General features: G+C 40.9%; 3 protein-coding genes across 5 annotated transcripts; 2 read left to right on the forward strand and 1 right to left on the reverse strand.

The window, feature by feature from the left end:
• The first annotated feature begins 3,479 nt into the window (after positions 1-3,479).
• Positions 3,480-3,833, forward strand: LOC124320840 (secreted acidic protein 2-like). The gene has a single exon (XM_046783745.1). It carries the CDS (start codon positions 3,480-3,482, stop codon positions 3,831-3,833), a length of 354 nt encoding a protein of 117 aa, XP_046639701.1.
• Positions 3,834-5,228: 1,395 nt separating this feature from the next.
• Positions 5,229-8,236, forward strand: LOC124320657 (rac GTPase-activating protein 1-like). Of its 2 annotated transcripts, XM_046783515.1 has the most exons (15): positions 5,229-5,384; positions 5,443-5,550; positions 5,649-5,851; positions 5,926-6,252; positions 6,315-6,456; positions 6,542-6,606; positions 6,665-6,705; positions 6,803-6,857; positions 6,940-7,149; positions 7,210-7,383; positions 7,454-7,533; positions 7,598-7,733; positions 7,861-7,889; positions 7,965-8,030; positions 8,092-8,236. In XM_046783515.1, exons 2-15 carry the CDS (start codon positions 5,466-5,468, stop codon positions 8,132-8,134), a joined length of 1,656 nt encoding a protein of 551 aa, XP_046639471.1. In that variant the 5' UTR covers positions 5,229-5,384; positions 5,443-5,465; the 3' UTR covers positions 8,135-8,236. The 2 variants fall into 2 exon arrangements, with proteins under 2 accessions (XP_046639471.1, XP_046639470.1); XM_046783514.1 differs by having other exon boundaries at positions 5,229-5,550.
• A 422-nt stretch (positions 8,237-8,658) lies between these two features.
• LOC124330320 (proteoglycan 4-like) lies at positions 8,659-18,632 on the reverse strand. Of its 2 annotated transcripts, none has more exons than XM_046788703.1 (5): positions 18,474-18,632; positions 13,477-16,121; positions 12,141-12,311; positions 10,878-11,031; positions 8,659-10,477 (listed from the first exon to the last, which is right to left on the reverse strand). In XM_046788703.1, exons 2-5 carry the CDS (start codon positions 15,961-15,963, stop codon positions 10,272-10,274), a joined length of 3,018 nt encoding a protein of 1,005 aa, XP_046644659.1. In that variant the 5' UTR covers positions 15,964-16,121; positions 18,474-18,632; the 3' UTR covers positions 8,659-10,271. The 2 variants fall into 2 exon arrangements, with proteins under 2 accessions (XP_046644659.1, XP_046644658.1); XM_046788702.1 differs by lacking the exon at positions 18,474-18,632 and adding an exon at positions 17,109-17,385.
• Positions 18,633-18,648: the final 16 nt, after the last annotated feature.

Consider the following 18,648-nt stretch of genomic DNA (forward strand, 5'->3'; position numbering starts at 1 on the left):
AAACAATAAAAAATGACGTCCGGCTTGGATGTCCAGCCCAAACGAAGCGGGCGACTTTGAAACGTCCTATGGACGTACAGTATCCTGCATTAAAATCCGAACACCTTGGTCTCTTTCTTTATTTAAAAAAATGTTTTTGCATTTCTTTTCTTAATTCTAAGAAATGGACTTTTTAAAACAATTAATTCTTCAGATAATATGAAGTCTTCAAAGTTCAAATTAAAAAATATACATTGAACTGGGCTTTTGAAAAAGAGCTGTGTTCGGATTTTTATGCAGCATACTGGTGAAATAGCATTTTCAAGTGTTATTCATATCATCCGAGATGTGAATTATGGCTTACTTTTGCGTACGATATCAACAAAATTTCACCATCTTTTACGGGAAAAATAAAAATAAACCATAAATTTTCTTGGAAAAAAGAAAAACTATGTACGTGTGCTTGTAGGGGTGTGTTCAATTCCGTTCTCTCCACCAAGAGTAACTTCAACACTGTTACCATCAGTTGTTGTTCGTCCATCAAGTTTCCCTTCTGGATTGTTTGATAATGGAGAGGTTGTTTGTTTCCGACATTTTTTGCTTGGGGCTAGCTCATCTGTGTAACCTACATAATTCTTCTTTAAAATGTCTAGAACACACATAATCTTTTCTAGAAAATTTTCTGTCACTTCTTTTCATTTGTTTTCCCCATAAAATGAATTGCCTTTCTTTTTTGGGTGGTTTAAATACCTTGGCATCATTTTCTTTTGCTGATTTGTATCCCGTAGAACATCCATCCGTCATATTGCTCATTGCACACTATACCGATCGGCGTGAATTGACTGAAGGAATGTGGAATTGAAACGATTATCAAATAAAATTTTATTCTCTGCTATAATAACAACTCCTGATTAATATTCGAATAATGAAAAAACACAATCACTGCAAAAAAAAAACAAGTGATTTCACTGCTGATTTGGTTGACAATATTGTGAGATACAGTCGTATTTGTAGGAGGAGGAGGAGGATTGTTGGCGAAGATTCTTGTCCGACGATTTTACGGCATCGGGAAGAATGAGCAAGAAATGTAGAAGAGTGTTGAGAAGAGTTCAAAAGCATTACTCGCCACCCATCGCTTATCCACTTCCGTCTACGGATTCTCGGCTGATAACTTAAGTGGACTGCGGGGCATTTTTTGAAGCTGTAACCAGAGGCTCCAGGGAGGATTTGATTGGAACTCTCAACACTCACAGACCGGAAGTGACCACCGAATTTTTCAAATCGTACTCTCTAAAAAAAATTCGTGTAAAGGCCGACAATTGTCGTGTTTTTAAACGACAGATGAGTCCGTAAATATCACACGACGTGTTTTTGTCATGAAAATACGCGACTTTTTTCATCGGTACACAAGCAATAACGCGGGTAACTTTCCGTATACATTTTCCGTCGATTCTTAGCAACTAACCCCCTTCAAGAGCAAAGGGAAAAGTTTTTTTGCTGGAGTGTGAAAACAACCCATCAACCCCACCCACCATCAACCCCACCCAATCCAACGAATGTTTCAGTTTGAAAATGAATGATATGCGAATGTATAACTAAGCCGCTTGTATAACAAGCAAGAAGCATAGACATCAAATGGTTTATAGCCCATATATTTCTATTAAAATTATGTGTTGACTATGCAGCAGTACATTTCATTATTCCCTAATTTTTGAATATAGACCTTATTAAGATCCAAAGGTATGGGTCAAGCCGACCCCTTTGCGTCGCGTTGCAGTGTGAAGGGGTGCCGTGAACAGGAGATTTTTATTTGGCTCGGCCCATGGTGTTGCTCGCAGGACTTTTCGGGTTAATCGTGCCCGAGGGAAGAAAAGGGAGGAAAGGAAAGAATGAAAAAAAGAGGGGCCCAGATCCCTATTCTTCCCTCGGGCACGATTAACTCGAAAAGTCCTGCGAGCAACACCATGGGCCGAGCCAAATAAAAATCTCCTGTTCACGGCACCCCTTCACACTGCAACGCGCCACTTAGGGGTCGGCTTGACCCATACCTTTGGATTTCCGTTCATTGCAAAGGAGGGCAATGAATGCAACGGATAGTGGCCATGTTTCTCCCACTGATAGTCAAGTGGGTGGCGGGTGAACACCTGCTATTTAAAAAAAAGAATGGGGTAGGAGAGGACGAAAGGGGGGATGAACATTGAACAGGGGATCGGAAGCATACCGCCTTCTAATGGGAAGTAAGAGTACGGGGGATGATGTTGGCCTTCGTTCTCCTTTTTTGCCAACAGAACTTAAGGAAAGGAAACGAAAAACGCCCCTCGTAAAGCAAGAGAAGGTGGAAGTGGGGTCACACAAAATGCAGATAGAAAGACTGTCGTCTTTTTGTTGGACAAAATGGCGTGAGCAGCTTTCGGAGGGTTTTTTTTTTCGACTCCTTCCTTATTATCTCTACTCGATAAAAAAATATTGGGTTTTCAACCAGAAATTTGGCGTCTTTTTCACGACTGTGTATCGTATAAGTGCAATCGACAAGTCATTGTCGCCTTTTTAACGACAACCGTTTTGAGAGAGTACAACGAACATGGACAGACCCCTCTACTGGTGGCCATTCAGCGGGGAAATTTGGACATGGTCAAATTATTGGTTGGCAAACTGGACGTTCCCATCGGGCAAATTGGACGAATGATGTGGAATGGTGTCGAATACCTGGACGTTCCAGCACTGTATACGTGGCTATCGTTTGCGGAGAGTTGGACATTGCCGCCTTTCTCCTTTCCATGAAAGTGGGCTCGAATCAGCAAACCATCCCCACCCAAAAGATCGATTCCATCGTCTCAAGTCCCAACGGCCGACAGGAGAAGATCAACATTCTGGAACTGATGGGTGCAGTCAATTTTTACTTTTACGAAACGCATCCAGCCCCGCAAAACGGCCTCATGTACTGGAGGGCAGCCATGCATCTTCGACGGTCGATGGTGAATAACCGGACATACAGTACCTACCTCAAGTTTGGGAATGCGCGAGAGAACCTAATGGGGAAAGGCTTTTTTTCTCGGCGTTCCCAAAAATCCAATTTTCATCGGATTGCGACAAATTTTTTTTTTGCCGTAGCCATTTTGGGTAGCATTAAGCTAAAAAAAAAATTTATTTTTCCGATCAAGGGAAGGGTAGGTTTAAAATGGATTCCTAAATTTGGGTTGAACACTCTATAGAGCTCCATGCAAATTAGGGTACTTTGAGGGGGGATAACTACAGAACGGGTTAAGGTAGGAAGACGCGGAAAACTCTGAAATGAAGAGCTTCACAAGCTCAACAACGGAATTCATTTTCAGATTTGTTTCTCCATTTTATGGGGAAAAAATGATCCATTTTAAACCTACCCTTCCCATGATCGGAAAAATTAAAAAAAAAATAGCTTGATGCTACCCCATAAAGAAATTCTCGGCTTCGACTTCAATCAAGACTTTTAGAGCGACTCCGGGAGCGAGTTGGGCCTCGACATGAATAGCGACGTGAGCAGTGACTTGGAAATAAGCAACTTGACGGCAGTGACGAGTGACACTGGGAGTGACCAGGACAACAACTTTAATGACGACTTGAATAGCGACTTGAACCGGAGCTCCGCTGACTGGAGTCAAGTTGGCATTTCTTCGGAGGAGGATGAAGATAGCGGCAGTGATTTCAATGACGACAGTGACGTGAGTGGATGTCCGTCGTGTGGTAATGACGGAGAGATGTCTTCGGACGAAAGTGACGACGAGGACTTTGAGCTGATTATAGATCATCGCGACGAAATGGAAAATGACGACATGGCCGACGATCCAGCCGAGGATTTGCAGCTGTTCGTGATCTAGTTGATCCTTCAACTCGGAGCCGATCCTAATGCGGCCGACTTGCACGGGGCAACTCCTCTCCACTTGCTGGCCATGATGAATCGCAGCAGCGTTGCTCAATATCGGCTGCTGCTGGAATACGGGGCCCACATAGACCAGCCGGACGACAGCAGTTCGACACTTGATGCTCTTTCAGGAATGGCAAAATCAACTCGCCCGTCAGGGGATTTCCGATCTTAACCTTCAAATCCTCATCAGCGACGCTCTGTCGCTGCCTCTAATAAGTTGCTTGGCTTCTCGAGTCTTACGCAAAAATATGAATTCCAAGTTTTAAAAAGTTTTTAAGTAAATTTCCAAGTTGGAATTCCATTCGACGAAGAGGAGGTTCCACCCACTCTACACTCTTTTTTCATTCGGCTACATATATATTATAGCCTAATCATGTTCATTTTTCCGTGTTTTGATACTTGTCTCTCTTGTGACAGTTGATTTTAATAAATTTCAGATAAAGAAAATATGTTGGTTTTGCCTTTTCATTTGTTTTATTTAATAGGAAAAATTAATCACGTGGGTCAGAAAAATGCGGAATTTTTATGGGAATAAGAACTTCGCCATATCTTAAAATTTGTTATACCAATAAATAAGGTCGACACGATAGATTAGCTTTTTGTTGTGTATTTGAAGGTTAAATAATAAAGGTACTATTTAAAAAATATACATGTTGATTAATCTACAATCTTCTTATCGATAGAATCTATATGAAAATGGAAAATCGCATTAGGCCTATCAATCAACATGGTTGGAAATTCAATTTTTCCATAGATAAGAATGTAAAACAAATCTTGTATCGTAACTTATTGGTTTCAGAAAATTGCTTAACAAGGCCGGCAAAGCGGCCTGTAGCTTATTGTATGTCAAAACTTTTTGCGTTTAAATCGAGATTAAATCGAGATTGGGCGGATGTCTCATGAAGCTTCTATCACTGGTATGGACTGTCGCCAAACTCATCCGCTTTGGGCTGAACACGCACTGGCATTCCTCTTATTCGACGGAAATTATGTGGATGGGCAGCAAGACTCGTCGAAGAATGAGCAGAGGCTGGAACACGTCCGTCTCTCTCTTGATCACGTCAAAGTTAAAAATCGGGTACACGTCGTCAGAGAACCCGGACGAGTTCTTCTCGAGGAGTTCCATTTATAAATATCTCAAATTCTCAATTCAAATTGAATAGAATTTTGTTTTGTTATTTCGGGTTAAACGAAAAATTTTTAAATCTCGAGAAAGTCCATTCAGGTTTCATTCAAATCAAACTCAAATCCGGTGGTAGCCCAAGGCTTCCAATGACGTCAGCGCAATGCCGTCGATGGATTATTGTTTAGTTACACCTTGAACGATTCGCCCACAGCAGTGAATAATGTAAAAGGGGAAAGGGACAAATATTGTTGGCACCTCAATAAAAACGCCCACCTGGGTTTCGTGTGTCATACCGAACATCTCTGGGATTTTGGCGTATATATTTTGAAGGTTGAACAGGTTATCGTGACTCAGGAACTCATACAAGAAAACTTTCAGGTGTAATTAATTAATATTCGTCTGGATACAGTCATTTATCGGACTAAACATCATTCAGGTTTCTCTAAGACCAAGAGGAAAATGGCAAGCAAAAAAATTTCTTTGTTGGCTCAGTTTGACGACATTTGTCGTGGTTTCAGCTTCTGGATCAACGACCCACTTCGAGGTAAGTTTTCACGAAATGATCCAATTCCTTGCATACGAAATCCTGTTGTTGGAATCTTGCAGTTGAAATCAATCAATTGTTTGGATTTTGGTTTCTAGAATTCGAAGTATTTGCCAACAACCAAGAAGATTGCCGCAAGAAATGGTTATCTACCGAGGAAATGTGTTCGACGGCCTTAAAGGAGTTAAACGAAGCTCGAGCCAACAGAGAGAAGTTAGAACTGCAGGTCCGCCACGTTACCGAGTTGCTGAAGAACGAAATTCTTATTCGTCAACGACTACAAAAAGAGGAAAAAGACTTGGTAAAAAAACAAACAAAAAAAAACAATGACGTTTAAAAGACTACCTACTGACTGTTGCCTTTCGTTTGCAAAAGGAACGAAAACTTATTATGGTCAAACAAATCGTTACAACAGATCAAAACATCACTGAGGAGACACGTGACAGACTAGTTTCCATCAGTTCGATCGAGTCTTATTCACGATGCGATTTGGAATCGCCTGGCAATCACTTGATCGATTCAACAAGTGATGAAATAGAGAGCAGTACTCAGTCGATACTTTCGTCGCTGGATATTACGAGCGAGAAGACGGACGAAGACTTGGAACTTTCTGTCGTCCGTTCTGTCCGTAAGTTCAGGGGTAGAGCCCTGAACGAGACTGTGAACGCCCGAGATGGGAATAACAAACGTCCTCATCCAGCAGTAAGTAAAACTTTTTTGATTTTCAATGTCATTGGAAGAGTCAGTTTTATTTTATTCTAAAGAGCCGGTCGATAGCGATTTCCAATACGATTGCACCTCCCGAGTTGTTTTCAATTCCTCCTCAAACTACGCGCAAAATCAGCATGGATTTCCCGGGGGAATTTGCGTCACCGACGTCCAATCAGTTTAATATGTGCAATCAAGGTACGATAGTGTTATCGTTTTTCAAACTGTATGACTAAAATTTTAAGATTTTTGAAATTTTTATCGGTTTACTAATTATTTTAAGGAAATGACAAAAGAAGCGTTTCGGCCACGAAAAAAGTTTTACGGCCGCACATGTTTTCCAGCAAGGTTAAATAGATTTTTAGTATCAATGAAATAAAAATAATTTCAATAATTTGTTTTATAGGTTATACTTAAGCAAGAAACCTGTATTCCTTGTAGAAATAGGTACTCCCCAATATTGCAACAGAACAAATCATTTGATAATGTTGCTTTCAATTAATTTTTGCCTTGTCTATTAATGATTCTGTTATTGGTTAAATAGGATCCGATTCGGAAAGACTGCCTTGAAGTGTTCCGACTGTCTAGGAACTTGCCACGTAAATAAATATTTTTGAAATAAATTTATTCTTATGGGTGCCAAAGTAAAAGGATACTTTTTAAATTAAAAACAAAATCTAGGTTGAATGCAAATCTTCTATGCCGATCCCATGTGTTCCTACTTGTCGGACGCCCACTCGTTTTGTCGGCTCGATCGCCGACTATTCACCCAAGACCACGCCCATGATCCCTTCCCTTATTATCCATTGCGTGGAAGAGATCGAAGTACGAGGATTGGAGTGCCTAGACTACCGCGCAATCGCCCCTGAAAAAGAAATCATTGCATTAAAAGTAATTGAACTTCAAATTTTATTTTCAACTGCCATTTGGTTAACACTAGTTTACGTCAAGGAACAACTTCTTCGGGGTAAAATACGATCGGGAGAGATGTCCAGCATAAATACTCCCGTTATTACAAACGTTGTTCGATCCTTCCTCCAGTCTCTCAAAGAGCCTCTGGTTACGTACACTGCTAGGGAATCGTTCATTAAATTGGCATACGTTCAAGAAGAAATCGACGTTCAAGTATGATTAACAATTCATTCCGGAGATTATTAAATTACTGTACGTATCATTTAATTTATATTTTGACTAGACAGCTGTTTGTTCTCTCATTCCTGAACTGCCTCGGCCTAACCGTGACACCCTGGCTTATCTAATACTCCACTTTCAACGGTGATAACATTCTACATTTTTCCGGAGAAATCTGCTTTACATTCGTTCTTTTTTTTTTTACCAGAGTGGTGGAGAACCAACGTAGTCGTTTATCGACTATAAATATTGCAAAATGTTTTGCTCCTATGATAATTGGCCATTCGCGCTCTCAAATCGACGATGGGCTTAAGAAACTTCAGGACATGAAAGAACAGCAAATGGTGAGTTTTGAGCTTTCATCACCATTGCGTCTACTATTTACCTGCATGTAACATAATATGGCACATAATTTGATATAATAATATTATGTTCTTCAATTTCTCCTATTTACATTTGTTTTATTTTTAGGTCATGGAAAAACTCCTCAACATTGCAAGGTAAAAAGATCAACATAGTTTATTTTTGAATTTTTGAAGAATTAATCATGATTTAAAATTGTTTGCTCTTGGTAGCGATTATTGGAATTGTCACGCATCTTGCACGGATTCTCCCAATAACACTCCTGTAAAGGGGAAAAGGTGATCTGAAATCCATATATTTATGGTGGTTTGGTGTCTTTAATGTGATATTTCCTTTTAGAAACTTGAAGAAGACTGGCTTTTTCACATCGCCTCATTTTTAAACGACTGAAATTCCTGTTTCTTTCGAACAATTGTATGTGAATGCTCTTATTATTAGTCTGTAATTATTCAATCTCGGTAGTAAACCATCTTTCTATGCGCAATCCTGTCAAAGAATAATGTCAACCATATTAATCTTAGTTTTTTTTAGTTGAAAAATATTAGTGCTAATCCAATACGCAAAGAGAATTTGTTAATTCTCAAAAAAAAAGAAAAAAAAAAGAAAGATTGTAGCGTTCATTCATTTGACCATAAAACTTATCCTCTTCATCTAATGAATTGCAAATTTTATTATCTAAGAATCCTGAAGCATTTGAAAAGATCGTTGTCAGGGACAATTCGACGCACTGTATGATTTTATCCGAGGAGTCAAGTAGGAATACGGTACTTTAGTTATATACAAAGAAAATTTATCCTTTTTTCTTCCACAAATCACGCACGATTTTTCCAAGATAACTAAATCAAATTTAGAAATACTAGTTTTTTAAAGAAATAAAACTTATAGTAGAAAATAAAATGCACCGAATATTTCTGAAGCCATTTGTATTTAAAGAGCAGACAACAACAACGAAAGATCAAGAAAACTCAGCAAAAAAGATTGGCCTTCAAATCAAAAACGCAGAAAAACATTATCACAAAAGATACGTCTAAATAAAAAAAACAAACAAACATGGAATATGTGTAATCGAGGGCATAGCCAGGGAGCTTTGCCGTTTTCTGTACTAGGTGAATGTAAACGTTATGCACGAAAAAAAATCAATTTTCTTATTTGCGAATGTTTATTTGGTCCGCAATGCGTAATCATGATGAACATGTTTCGAAAAAATGCAGTCGCAGCCCACACAAGGTGACTGCAATGAAAGGCGGTAGAGGCTGTGGAACGAATGCTGTTTCATTCTTTAATAAAATGTTAAGGAAGGAAAAAGAGAGTTCGATGGTCCTCGATCGTACGTTTTTTAGCGATTTTAACCCAGTATGTAAAACCTAGCTAATATTCATCAACAAAGAGGATCCAGCTACTAATTGGGGATCCGAGTACTAAATCTATTGCTACAGCTGTTTAAGTTTAAGGGACACTTACGTTTTACTTGAATACATATGCATTTACTCGATTGAGGGGCACTAATCATTCGGCAAAAAGGAAATCTTATTCAAGAACAAGATTAAACACGAAAAATCGATGGAATTTTGAAGACTTGGGGGAACTTTTAGTTTTCGAAGTTCACATGCGCTCTTCGACGGTAGTCAAACACTTTCGGTTCCAAAAACATGAATGCTAACACAACCGTATCAGTTAAGTAGAGCTCTTTGCCTCAGCAGTCAACTGCTTGATCAAAAAATCTGGCAACTCTCAACGTAATCTAAACAGTCTATGACTGTTATTTGTCTTGTTTTTTCGTTTTCATTTTTTTTTTCAGTGGAATGGAAGAGAGGTTTTACTACAGACTACGAAGTATAAAAATTGCGATTCCTTATACCCTCCTTGCATAAATGGTGCTTGAGCTTGACGCTAGGGGCAGGTCGAACGTTTAGGAAAAGATTTCCAGCTCTTTTTCCATTTCCATACTCATTACGTGCTCCACACGCACGGCTTCTGCGGGAACAGTACTTCGTCAATATTGATTATTCATTTTTTGGTGACTTAATATTTTACAACTCTTCCCGGTACCGCATGAATTATTTCACATCATTCACGAAATTTGATAATGAGATGTGTTATTTCATTCCCTTCCCTCCGATTTCTCGGCTGTTCGTGGATATTCTTGTAACGCTGCGTGTTGCTTGTTTTACTTCGCGCGTGCAGTCATAATACTCGTTAGGTAAAATCGCCAAGGGTAATTGAACTATGGAATTCCGCGGATGATATGAAATAATTCACGGTGCATCGGAAGGGCTGTAGAAAATTAAATCATAAAAAATGGTTCAACCAGACAATTATTTCACCGCAAATTCCTTGTGAATGTACGTCATTAGCAGTAAATGGCGAATAAGTTGAAATTATTTTCCAAAACGTACGACTGGACCCCTAGTGGAGAGCTCAAGCACAGCTCGTTCAATTCCTCTCATATTTCAGGCTTATGTAACGATCATTGCAGTTTTTACTTCATAGTCTGCGGTTTAACTAGGAGCTCGGAAAACTCAAAAGAGCAAATCCGATGTTGTTTCGGCACTCCAAGTTGTACTCTCTTCGGCCGGTTTGATATAGTGCAAAACTGAGCCCATTTGATTGCCAGAATTGGGTTGATTCGGCTGCGGCGTTAGATCAGGTAAGATAGGACGAGATACTCCAAGCTCGAAAGTGGTTTCAATGTGCACTTTACTAGGAGTATAGTTGGAGAGACCTCCTAAAAAAAAAGAAAAATTACATCCATTAGCAATGAGCGTCCAATGCAAGCAAACATGTCAGTACCAGTAATGCTCGAAATGGTCTACACAACTCGGATATCTACTTCAATAAGATAGCTTAACCTACTTCCATAATCTTTCAACGTCCGCCTCAAACAAAACCCAAATATTTTACAACTGATACGTACACCCGTCAAAATTGAACGAGTGTGCCATAAAAATTGCAAATTCCACTAAGATGATGGAACATAATTATTACCTAAATTGCACGTTAGTCAGCATACTTGGGCTTTGAACACGACACTATTTCGTCGCGCAATGTTAATAACAAACTAACTGTTTGGCATCACAGGTACTTTTGTTTCGCTGCTTAATTTACGATAAAAATGCCGGACATACCCTTCGAGTTTGCAGCTGAATTCTGCGAGGAACTATCTCGAACATCATGGGTGGCCTTAATTGTGAGCACGGCTTCGTCTCCCTCTTCGAGAAACGATGTTTCTGACGGATATTCGAACAACTTCGTCATGTCGTCGTTGAAGGTAATATTCAACTGTAATAAAAAATGAGCAAACACATTAAATATCTTCAACACATCACATAGTTCAAGTCAAAATGTAGAAAAAAGCAGAAAATTACTATTAAAAAATGTTTCACAATAAAATAAGGCCATTTCTATTATCATATTTACACCCAGGAATGCATAGCACAGTTCACTTCCAGCAGAAAATTGGGCAAATTAGCCGAAAATTGTAAATTAATTAATTTCTTTATTTGACAATCTAAAACCACGATTATTCCTATCTGAAATGCATCGTCGCAATACAACCTAAAACATTATGACCGGTTTTGAACTTCCGTTTTCTTGAGAAGAGTTGATGCGGTGTAAGTAATCTTTCTTTTAAACAATCGATTACATCTAACTAAGAACTAAATTTTGGGGACTTTTACTTACACTCACGGTTTCTTACATTTTCCTGCACTGGTAATACAAGAATCTCACTTAGCCAATTTAGAATATTTTCCTTAGCTAACGGATCAATCCTGAATTCCAATTCAAAAAATTATCCTACATATTGGATTTCAAGATTGATATACTGTGCCCAAAACCGCTGGCATCCTCTTAAACGGCGCTATCGACAGTAGCCCACAACTTCCTTTATGCGTATTAAAGCTGACTATCTCGTGCAGGCATTGAGAAACATAATGAAATTATGTTTACCGTTATCTCAACCAAGGTTCTTATCTAGCTGACAGCTGTTGGATGTATAGACTAAAGGAACGTTAAAGTAACGACGAGAAATGGAATCAACTAGAGTGAAGCGCCAGCAACGAGAGAATAGCATATTATCCATGCGTAAGACACTCTGATTTCAAGGTAACTTGCGGCTCTGTTTTCATAATTTTCTCTGCTGGATTGGCTGTTTTTAGGACGAGGAAAAGAACGACACAATGCACGCCCGTGGAATTCGAAAGTCAAAAAAAAAAAAAAAAAAAAAAAATCGTCAAAGCACAGACCGGGGAAAAAAGAATTCCGGGATTGTGGGTGCAGTGGTGCACTTGTGGCGCGCAGTGATTGTTGATTGTAGATAACAAAAAAAAGGAGGGGGGGGGGGGGGGAGAAGAAAATGAATGTTAAAGACATACCAAAATAAAATTTACCTTTTTCTTTGGTCGGCGTTGAATAAGCGATTTTCCCACTATTACATTGGCTCCCTCAAAGTCGACATTGCATGGAGAAGGAGGCCGTTTCAGTATATCCAAATCGTCGATAAAGTCGGACGATTCACCGGGGTCGTAGTCTGGTAGTTTGGTAATTCCGGAATCGTTGGACTGGAATAGCCAAATAGAAAAGAAATATTGGTAATCAGTTTAAACTGAAGAGAAATGAGTTCTTCCAAGCTTCAATAATTGGGGCACAATTCAGGAGAAAGTCCATCGGAGAAATGCGGATCAGTGTTGTTTACTTTCAAAATATTCAACCACGAGAAATAGCGGGTTCCACTTGCGGGATAAAAGCGTTCCAAGCTGTGGGCTATGGATGCCAAGCAGATCTTTCCAATCACTCAAAACTAGATAGAACTGCTGTATAGCAGCAGAGGGGGGGGGGGGGAAACAAAATAAAGAAAGGGGCTCCACTAACTTTCCCGTAAGCCAATTGAGAAATGGAAACTCAAAATATCCTTACTCGTCATGAATACTAATCGAATAGAATTTTTTCTTAGACATAAAAATTAAGACGGGAATTGCATCAACATCAACCAAATAAAATAAACCAAATTAAAGCAGTCAGACGAAGAATTTTTAATAAGAAAAAATCCAGTCATCAGTTCAACCCTAAAATGCCTCCGTCTTTTTTTTTTCTTCACGTGATTTACTATTACGGGTCCCACTACTAAACCTGCAACTTGTTGGCTGCTAGCTTAAATTATGTTAGATCACACCAGATTTTAATAAGAGAATTACGAAAAAAATTATAGGAAACATTCACAGAAATCAACGCGAACATTTAAAATGAATATTCACAATCGTCAAAAAACAAAATGAATAATAGCTTTAAAATGCCTTTATTTGAATTGAACCAAATTAGAAAAATAAAAAATAAATCGATTCAAATTGAACTGAATTCGAATATCAAACAAAATCCCAATAGAAGTTTCTATTCTGGAGAAAGATGGAGTAAAAGACAAGACTACCAGTTCAACCATAGATTTGAAAATCTACGACTGGATGTATACGTTTTCCTTTGTATATCTTTTTTATGTTGTCTATCCAAAACGATATTCATGTAATCTCAATATCTCTGTAAACTTGTGTACAAAAGATAACATGCTTTCTTCATGAGACATCGAATCAACACTAAATTATAGGAGGAAAATGAATGCTAAGCTTTACAATGCTATTATAGTCTAAATGACGTACACGTAGCGTAGTCGAAAGAAATTTTGTTGAAATTAGTCTAGAAAAACACAGGAAAACATTGTAAGACAAATATTACCTTGTACACAAGAATTCCTGTCGATCCACCTTCGTTGCGAATGTGATCGGTTTTTCTTGAAGTGTCGTTGACAAAGTTGAAGACTGTAGTCGTTTCAGACTGATGTGGATTCCATTTCTTGCTCGGCTGTGTTGCTCCGCTACTGGGCGAATAAGCTCCAAGGATTGCCGTTGTGTTGACTGGCGTACTATTCGATGATTTGGCGATCTGACTACTAGATGAGATGGCCTTGGCAGCCGACACTACGGTCGCATTCTCTGCAACCTTTTTGTCAACAGGTGGGGGTAGAGAAACGGGGACAAATGCTGCCGGACTGGAGGGCCGGGCATCAGTTGAAATAACAGGCTCCGATTTAGGAGCGGTCGATCCAGCCAGAGGAGTAGTGGTAGTAGTCTGTTTCGTGCGACCCGCTGTTTGGGATTTGGACGCAAAAACGGGTGGACTGGCAGGTTTGGCCGTCGTCTGCGACGGTGCAGGCTCACTCTTGGTTGGCGTTTTGGCGAAACCAAGTGGAACGAGTGGAACGGCGTTGGGCGACGTCACTAATAAGAGCTCCTCTTTTTTGGAAACGGAATCGACGTCATCCTTGGAGGTCGCCTCTTCGAAAATCACCACCTTCTCGTTTTGAATGATTGGAGATTTAGGCTGCGGTCGGATGACTCCAACCTGTCGAGATTGTACTGGCCCGATCACAAACGGCGATTTCTCATCTTTCTTCTCGGCGTCAAAGTTGAAGTTGATGGAAATGCTTTCCTTGTGAATGTTATCCAAAGCGGTTTTCGAGATGATTTTAAGACCATGACCGAGGCCGTGATTTTCAGTCTCTTTTTTCTCTTTTTTCTCGTCTTCAAATGGATCGACAGGCTCTTTTTGATTGGCGGAAGGGCTGGCCACCGAGACAGGTGGTGGCGTGGAAACGAGTTTCGTCAGAGCCGCTGTTCGTTGCATGGACGTGGCTCCGTTAGGCAAAGATTGCACTACACGTGTTTTCTCGATGACTACGGCTGGTTTGGGACTCAGGACCGGTGGCTTGGGCCCAATCGTCGACGGTTTGGTGATGACGACCGGCTTGATGTCGGGCGAAACCAATTCGGTGATACGAGGCGTGTTGCTGTCTGACTTTTTCCGTCCTACCGAAGCGGCGCTCTTGTTATTCACCAAGTTGACTTGATTCATCCGATTGATGTTGAATTTCTCAGAGCTCTGATTGGCGGCCGACAGCGGTGTTCGGTTGATTCCCGGACCGGCGCTCTGCGACCGCCGAGTGCTCAACACTTTCCGACCGGATCCGCTCTCGAAAATGCGTTTGACTTGGCGGACCGTGTCCGGAGCGGGCAACTCGGCTTCTTCGACATTGTAGCGACTGTTGGTGGGCAAAGTGCGGCGCGTTTTCGACGATGCGGAAGAAGAAGAAGAGGCCGCGGGGGCAGTTGGAGGGGTGACAACAGGCACGTTATTGCTCTTTGTTTCTGCGCTCTTCTCGACAGTTTGAGTGTCGTCTTTCTCGACAATGACAATCGCATCTTTAGGCAGGAGCACAGGAACCGGTGGTTTAGGACTCGTTACGGTCGGACTGGGCGGAACTGCAGCCGGTGTTTTGGGCGGTTTCGGCTGCTGCAGCGGTGACACCACCAAATCATTGACGGAAACGCTTCTCCAGGTCGGCGGTTGTGAAACACAATCGACAGATCGTGTCTTCTTTAGGTCACGAATCTTGGACGGGCTGGAAGAAGGAGAAGGCGCTGGAGGTGGCTTCGGTTCGGCGGCTTGTGCAGCCACCAGATTCAAAGAAATGGGCCGCTCGTTCTTGGCCCGACCGTTGCTGGAACGCACCAAAACGGAGAAATCGTTCTCAGTGGCTGACGGATGCTGAGGGCCGGAATCTTTGTCGAGCCAGTCTTCCAGGCTGGCCGCTCGACGGAGTGACGGCCGACGCGACTCGCCCAAAGGTCTTTCGCGCAGCGTGCGGCTTAGGTAACGTGACTTCAACTTGTTCACAATTCCCGGCCCGTACTGGAGCTCTTCGTCTTCATTGTCTCGGTTGCCCGACATTCCCTTGAGTGCCTGCAGTCCTCTGGCTGTGATTTTCGTCCGGCTGCCCGATGATGACATGTCAACTTGAGAAGCGGCCGAGCTCCTCATCCGCGTGTCTTCCACCATGGCCGTTCTGGTCCTGTTGGGTTCCGATAATCGTCTCGTTGGTATCGTCGTCGTTGGCGGCTGATAATGTGGGATGACGTGCTCGATGAGATTTCCGCTGTTGTTGGCACCATTCACCGAACGAGAGACTGGCACATCAGCGAAGCGACTGGGTGAGCGACCGCTCACCGATCGCGACTGAGTGGAACTGAAATTCTCAATGGAAGGCAGTTGTTCTCTTGTTGTCGCCCCCAACTGGGCTGCGTTAGATAACGGAGGCGGGCTGGAGGCGGATTCGGAACCGTGCTGGAGAGCGCCATTCCCTGGCAATGGTCGGGTGCCCAGCATTTTGGCCCCGGGCGGTTCGCCTTCTACCAGCGGTTCGTAAATCGTTTGCAATGAGGCCACTAGGCCTTTATTCGGGATCCGAAGTCGCTCTCGTGTAGAGTTCTCCAACTCGGCAATACTAGGACTGGCAGGTGTTACTCGGTTTCCTCCACTCCAGCCTGCAATACGAAAAATAAACACTTTTAGAAAAGAGTTGGGGAATGCAAACAAACAGCAAACAAGCATTTGGCGTAGATATTTGTACAGGTTGTCATCATAAACAAGTCATCAATTATCAACATTATTTCGACAAATTATTGATTTCTCATCGAGCTATACAGTTGGCATCGGTTTCGACTTTCGACATTCTACGGGTTGCATAACAGTCTAAGGCAAATGATAACAAGTTAACAACCAAAAAGGAAAGGTAGGGAGGATAAAGACGTTGTAGGCGCATTGCCTGGCGTGACTGGTCCCGTTATCACCCTAAAATCATTATCTGAAAGATGGCTTGTCTAGCGGCTTCGTTCGCTCCTATGCGTAAACTATACGGCGAGAGCCCTTGGCTTAGTCATCAAACAGATGGCGGAAATCTTGAAATCAACTTTTTTGTCTTTCTGTGACGTGATCTCGGTTGCATTAAAAAGATGCACGATGGCAACCGGAACCAATATCACATTTGATACAACGCAGTTTGCTATCGACCTCAATACGATATTGCCAGTGGAAATCCTGTGAACCAGTCCGCCAGTAAAAGGATTCCCCTGCTGGCATAATACAAGTACTAAATACTACGGCGTGAACTGTCCCTTGTCGTATTGATCGCATTTCCCCCCTCCCGTTTCTTTTCGAGTATTGCAGCGAACCCATGAGTTACATCGTTCGCTTCTTTTTCTCCGAAAGGAATCAGCAATTTGCGCTTCTTTTTTGGGCAACTTTGTAGAAATAAAAGAGCTCTTCTACCTGTCTAGTTATGGTGCACAACGTATTTTCGTTCAAAAGGGTAGGTGGGGGTAATGAAACGAATAAAAAAGAAGAAAATGAATAACATAAAAAAAAGCCGTATAGCTCTCAAGGCGTTATTTTGCCATAAGCTCCAGACTAGCTGAACAGTGATGTAAGCCAAAATGAGTGCTGTTTCGCTGAAATTAATATATGCGAGATACCTGAATTAACGTTACAAGATCCTAGTCCATTGCTCAGTCTTTTTTTACGAATCAGCTCGCGTTTCCAGACAGGAAGATTAGACGTTTCTGAATCACACAGTTCCAAACACATGTTTGCTGACTGGCTAACACAGTCGGGCGAAATATTTCGACAACACACTTCATCCATGACTACTGCCGTCTTTCCTGATTCGCTCGAAATCCAAGTTATCTAAACGTAACTTGGAGATTTCACTGAAAACTGAATCAAAATCTTTCTCCAGATGCAGGAATACAACTCTCCACTTTCCAACGTCTGAAGCCAAACTGAAGAAGAGCAACGGGACTTAAAACAACTCTCAACAAAACACAAACGGAATGGACATAGTAAATGCACGCATGACTGTTGCGGACAAGGCGTTCTCCCCGCGGTGTCCGTGGCGTTGGGAAGCATCGTGTACAAAAAGGGCTAGAAACCTTTTCGAGTGCATTGCCTCCGATGAACGCCATGTGGGAAAGACTTGGCTTCATAAACAAAGCATTTACCTTACCCCTTCATTACCCTTTTTCTTTCTCATCTAACTGTTTCATTGCCCTTTCGGGGATGCAACAATAACAAAAAATCAATTAGGCAAATGTTAGCTCGGTCATTAAAGACCGTTTGATCGTGACCTGCAAGTCAGGGTAAGTCAAATTCCTGGTGGTGATTTAGTTTTTTTTTTTTTTTTTTTTTTTTTTTTTGTGATGGTTGTGATATTCCTTATTTGAATATATAGGGTTTGCAGCATGTGTTCTATTGATGGAAAATCTAAGCATATTTCTTCTGACTAAATTCTAAAAAGACATCTTCATTAGGCTACAATGCTGAATCATCACCAGGAAGCACTTGTGTTCCCTGCTTTGCATGCCAACCAAAACAACACAAAATCAATGATGAAAATATTTCAATTCCAATATTACCATGTCTAATGTACATGTTTCTAGACAACCATCCGAGTAAATTCATTGCTGAAATATATCCAGAGGCTATGTTTCAAAAAAGAATTCAGAATAAAACATGCGAACTGTCAGAATGTTATGTCTTGTACGTTGAATGCTTTCCATGTACACTTTTCAAGTAGCATGAGAGATTTGTTTTTAAGAGTCCAAAATGTGTTATATTCTAGAATCAACAATCAAACAAAGCAAATTTCTCTAAAAACCTATAATATATTCAAACAACTGATGAAAATAGGCCTATTTCTGTGAAAAGACAAAAAGGAAAGTGTCAGAAATGTTAGTAAGGTGTTCAGAAAACCACTTATTTAGAACTACAAGAGCTGAAAATGAAACTAAAATTAACTTGTTAAAAAACAAAAACATTTTAACAATAAATTTCAAACTTACCTAAAAAATTGGGTGTTAACCAAAAGTTCTTGTTGTGATGAAGGATGTCCAAGGACAACACTTAATGAGCACGTTCAAAATGGCTTGACAGATCTAGTAGAATCTATAACTTTAATTTAATTTTTTTTTTCAAAGAATATTGAATTGTTGACAGGCGAAAAACCGCCATGACACT

Source organism: Daphnia pulicaria, chromosome 1 (genome assembly GCF_021234035.1).
Source record: "Daphnia pulicaria isolate SC F1-1A chromosome 1, SC_F0-13Bv2, whole genome shotgun sequence".
Classification (NCBI taxonomy): Eukaryota; Metazoa; Arthropoda; class Branchiopoda; order Diplostraca; family Daphniidae; genus Daphnia; species Daphnia pulicaria.

Coding starts and splice junctions, on each gene's coding strand:
- LOC124320840 (XM_046783745.1), top strand. CDS start 3,480: ATGAATAGCGACGTGAGCAGTGACTTGGAAATAAGCAACTTGACGGCA.
- LOC124320657 (XM_046783514.1), top strand. CDS start 5,466: ATGGCAAGCAAAAAAATTTCTTTGTTGGCTCAGTTTGACGACATTTGT. Junction 6,607..6,664: donor CGCACATGTTTTCCAGCAAG/GTTAAATAGATT, acceptor TTTGTTTTATAG/GTTATACTTAAGCAAGAAAC. Junction 7,734..7,860: donor ACATGAAAGAACAGCAAATG/GTGAGTTTTGAG, acceptor TTTTATTTTTAG/GTCATGGAAAAACTCCTCAA.
- LOC124330320 (XM_046788702.1), bottom strand. CDS start 17,277: ATGGATGAAGTGTGTTGTCGAAATATTTCGCCCGACTGTGTTAGCCAG. Junction 16,122..17,108: donor ATCTTGTAACGTTAATTCAG/GTATCTCGCATA, acceptor TTCGTATTGCAG/GCTGGAGTGGAGGAAACCGA. Junction 12,312..13,476: donor CAGGAATTCTTGTGTACAAG/GTAATATTTGTC, acceptor TGGCTATTCCAG/TCCAACGATTCCGGAATTAC.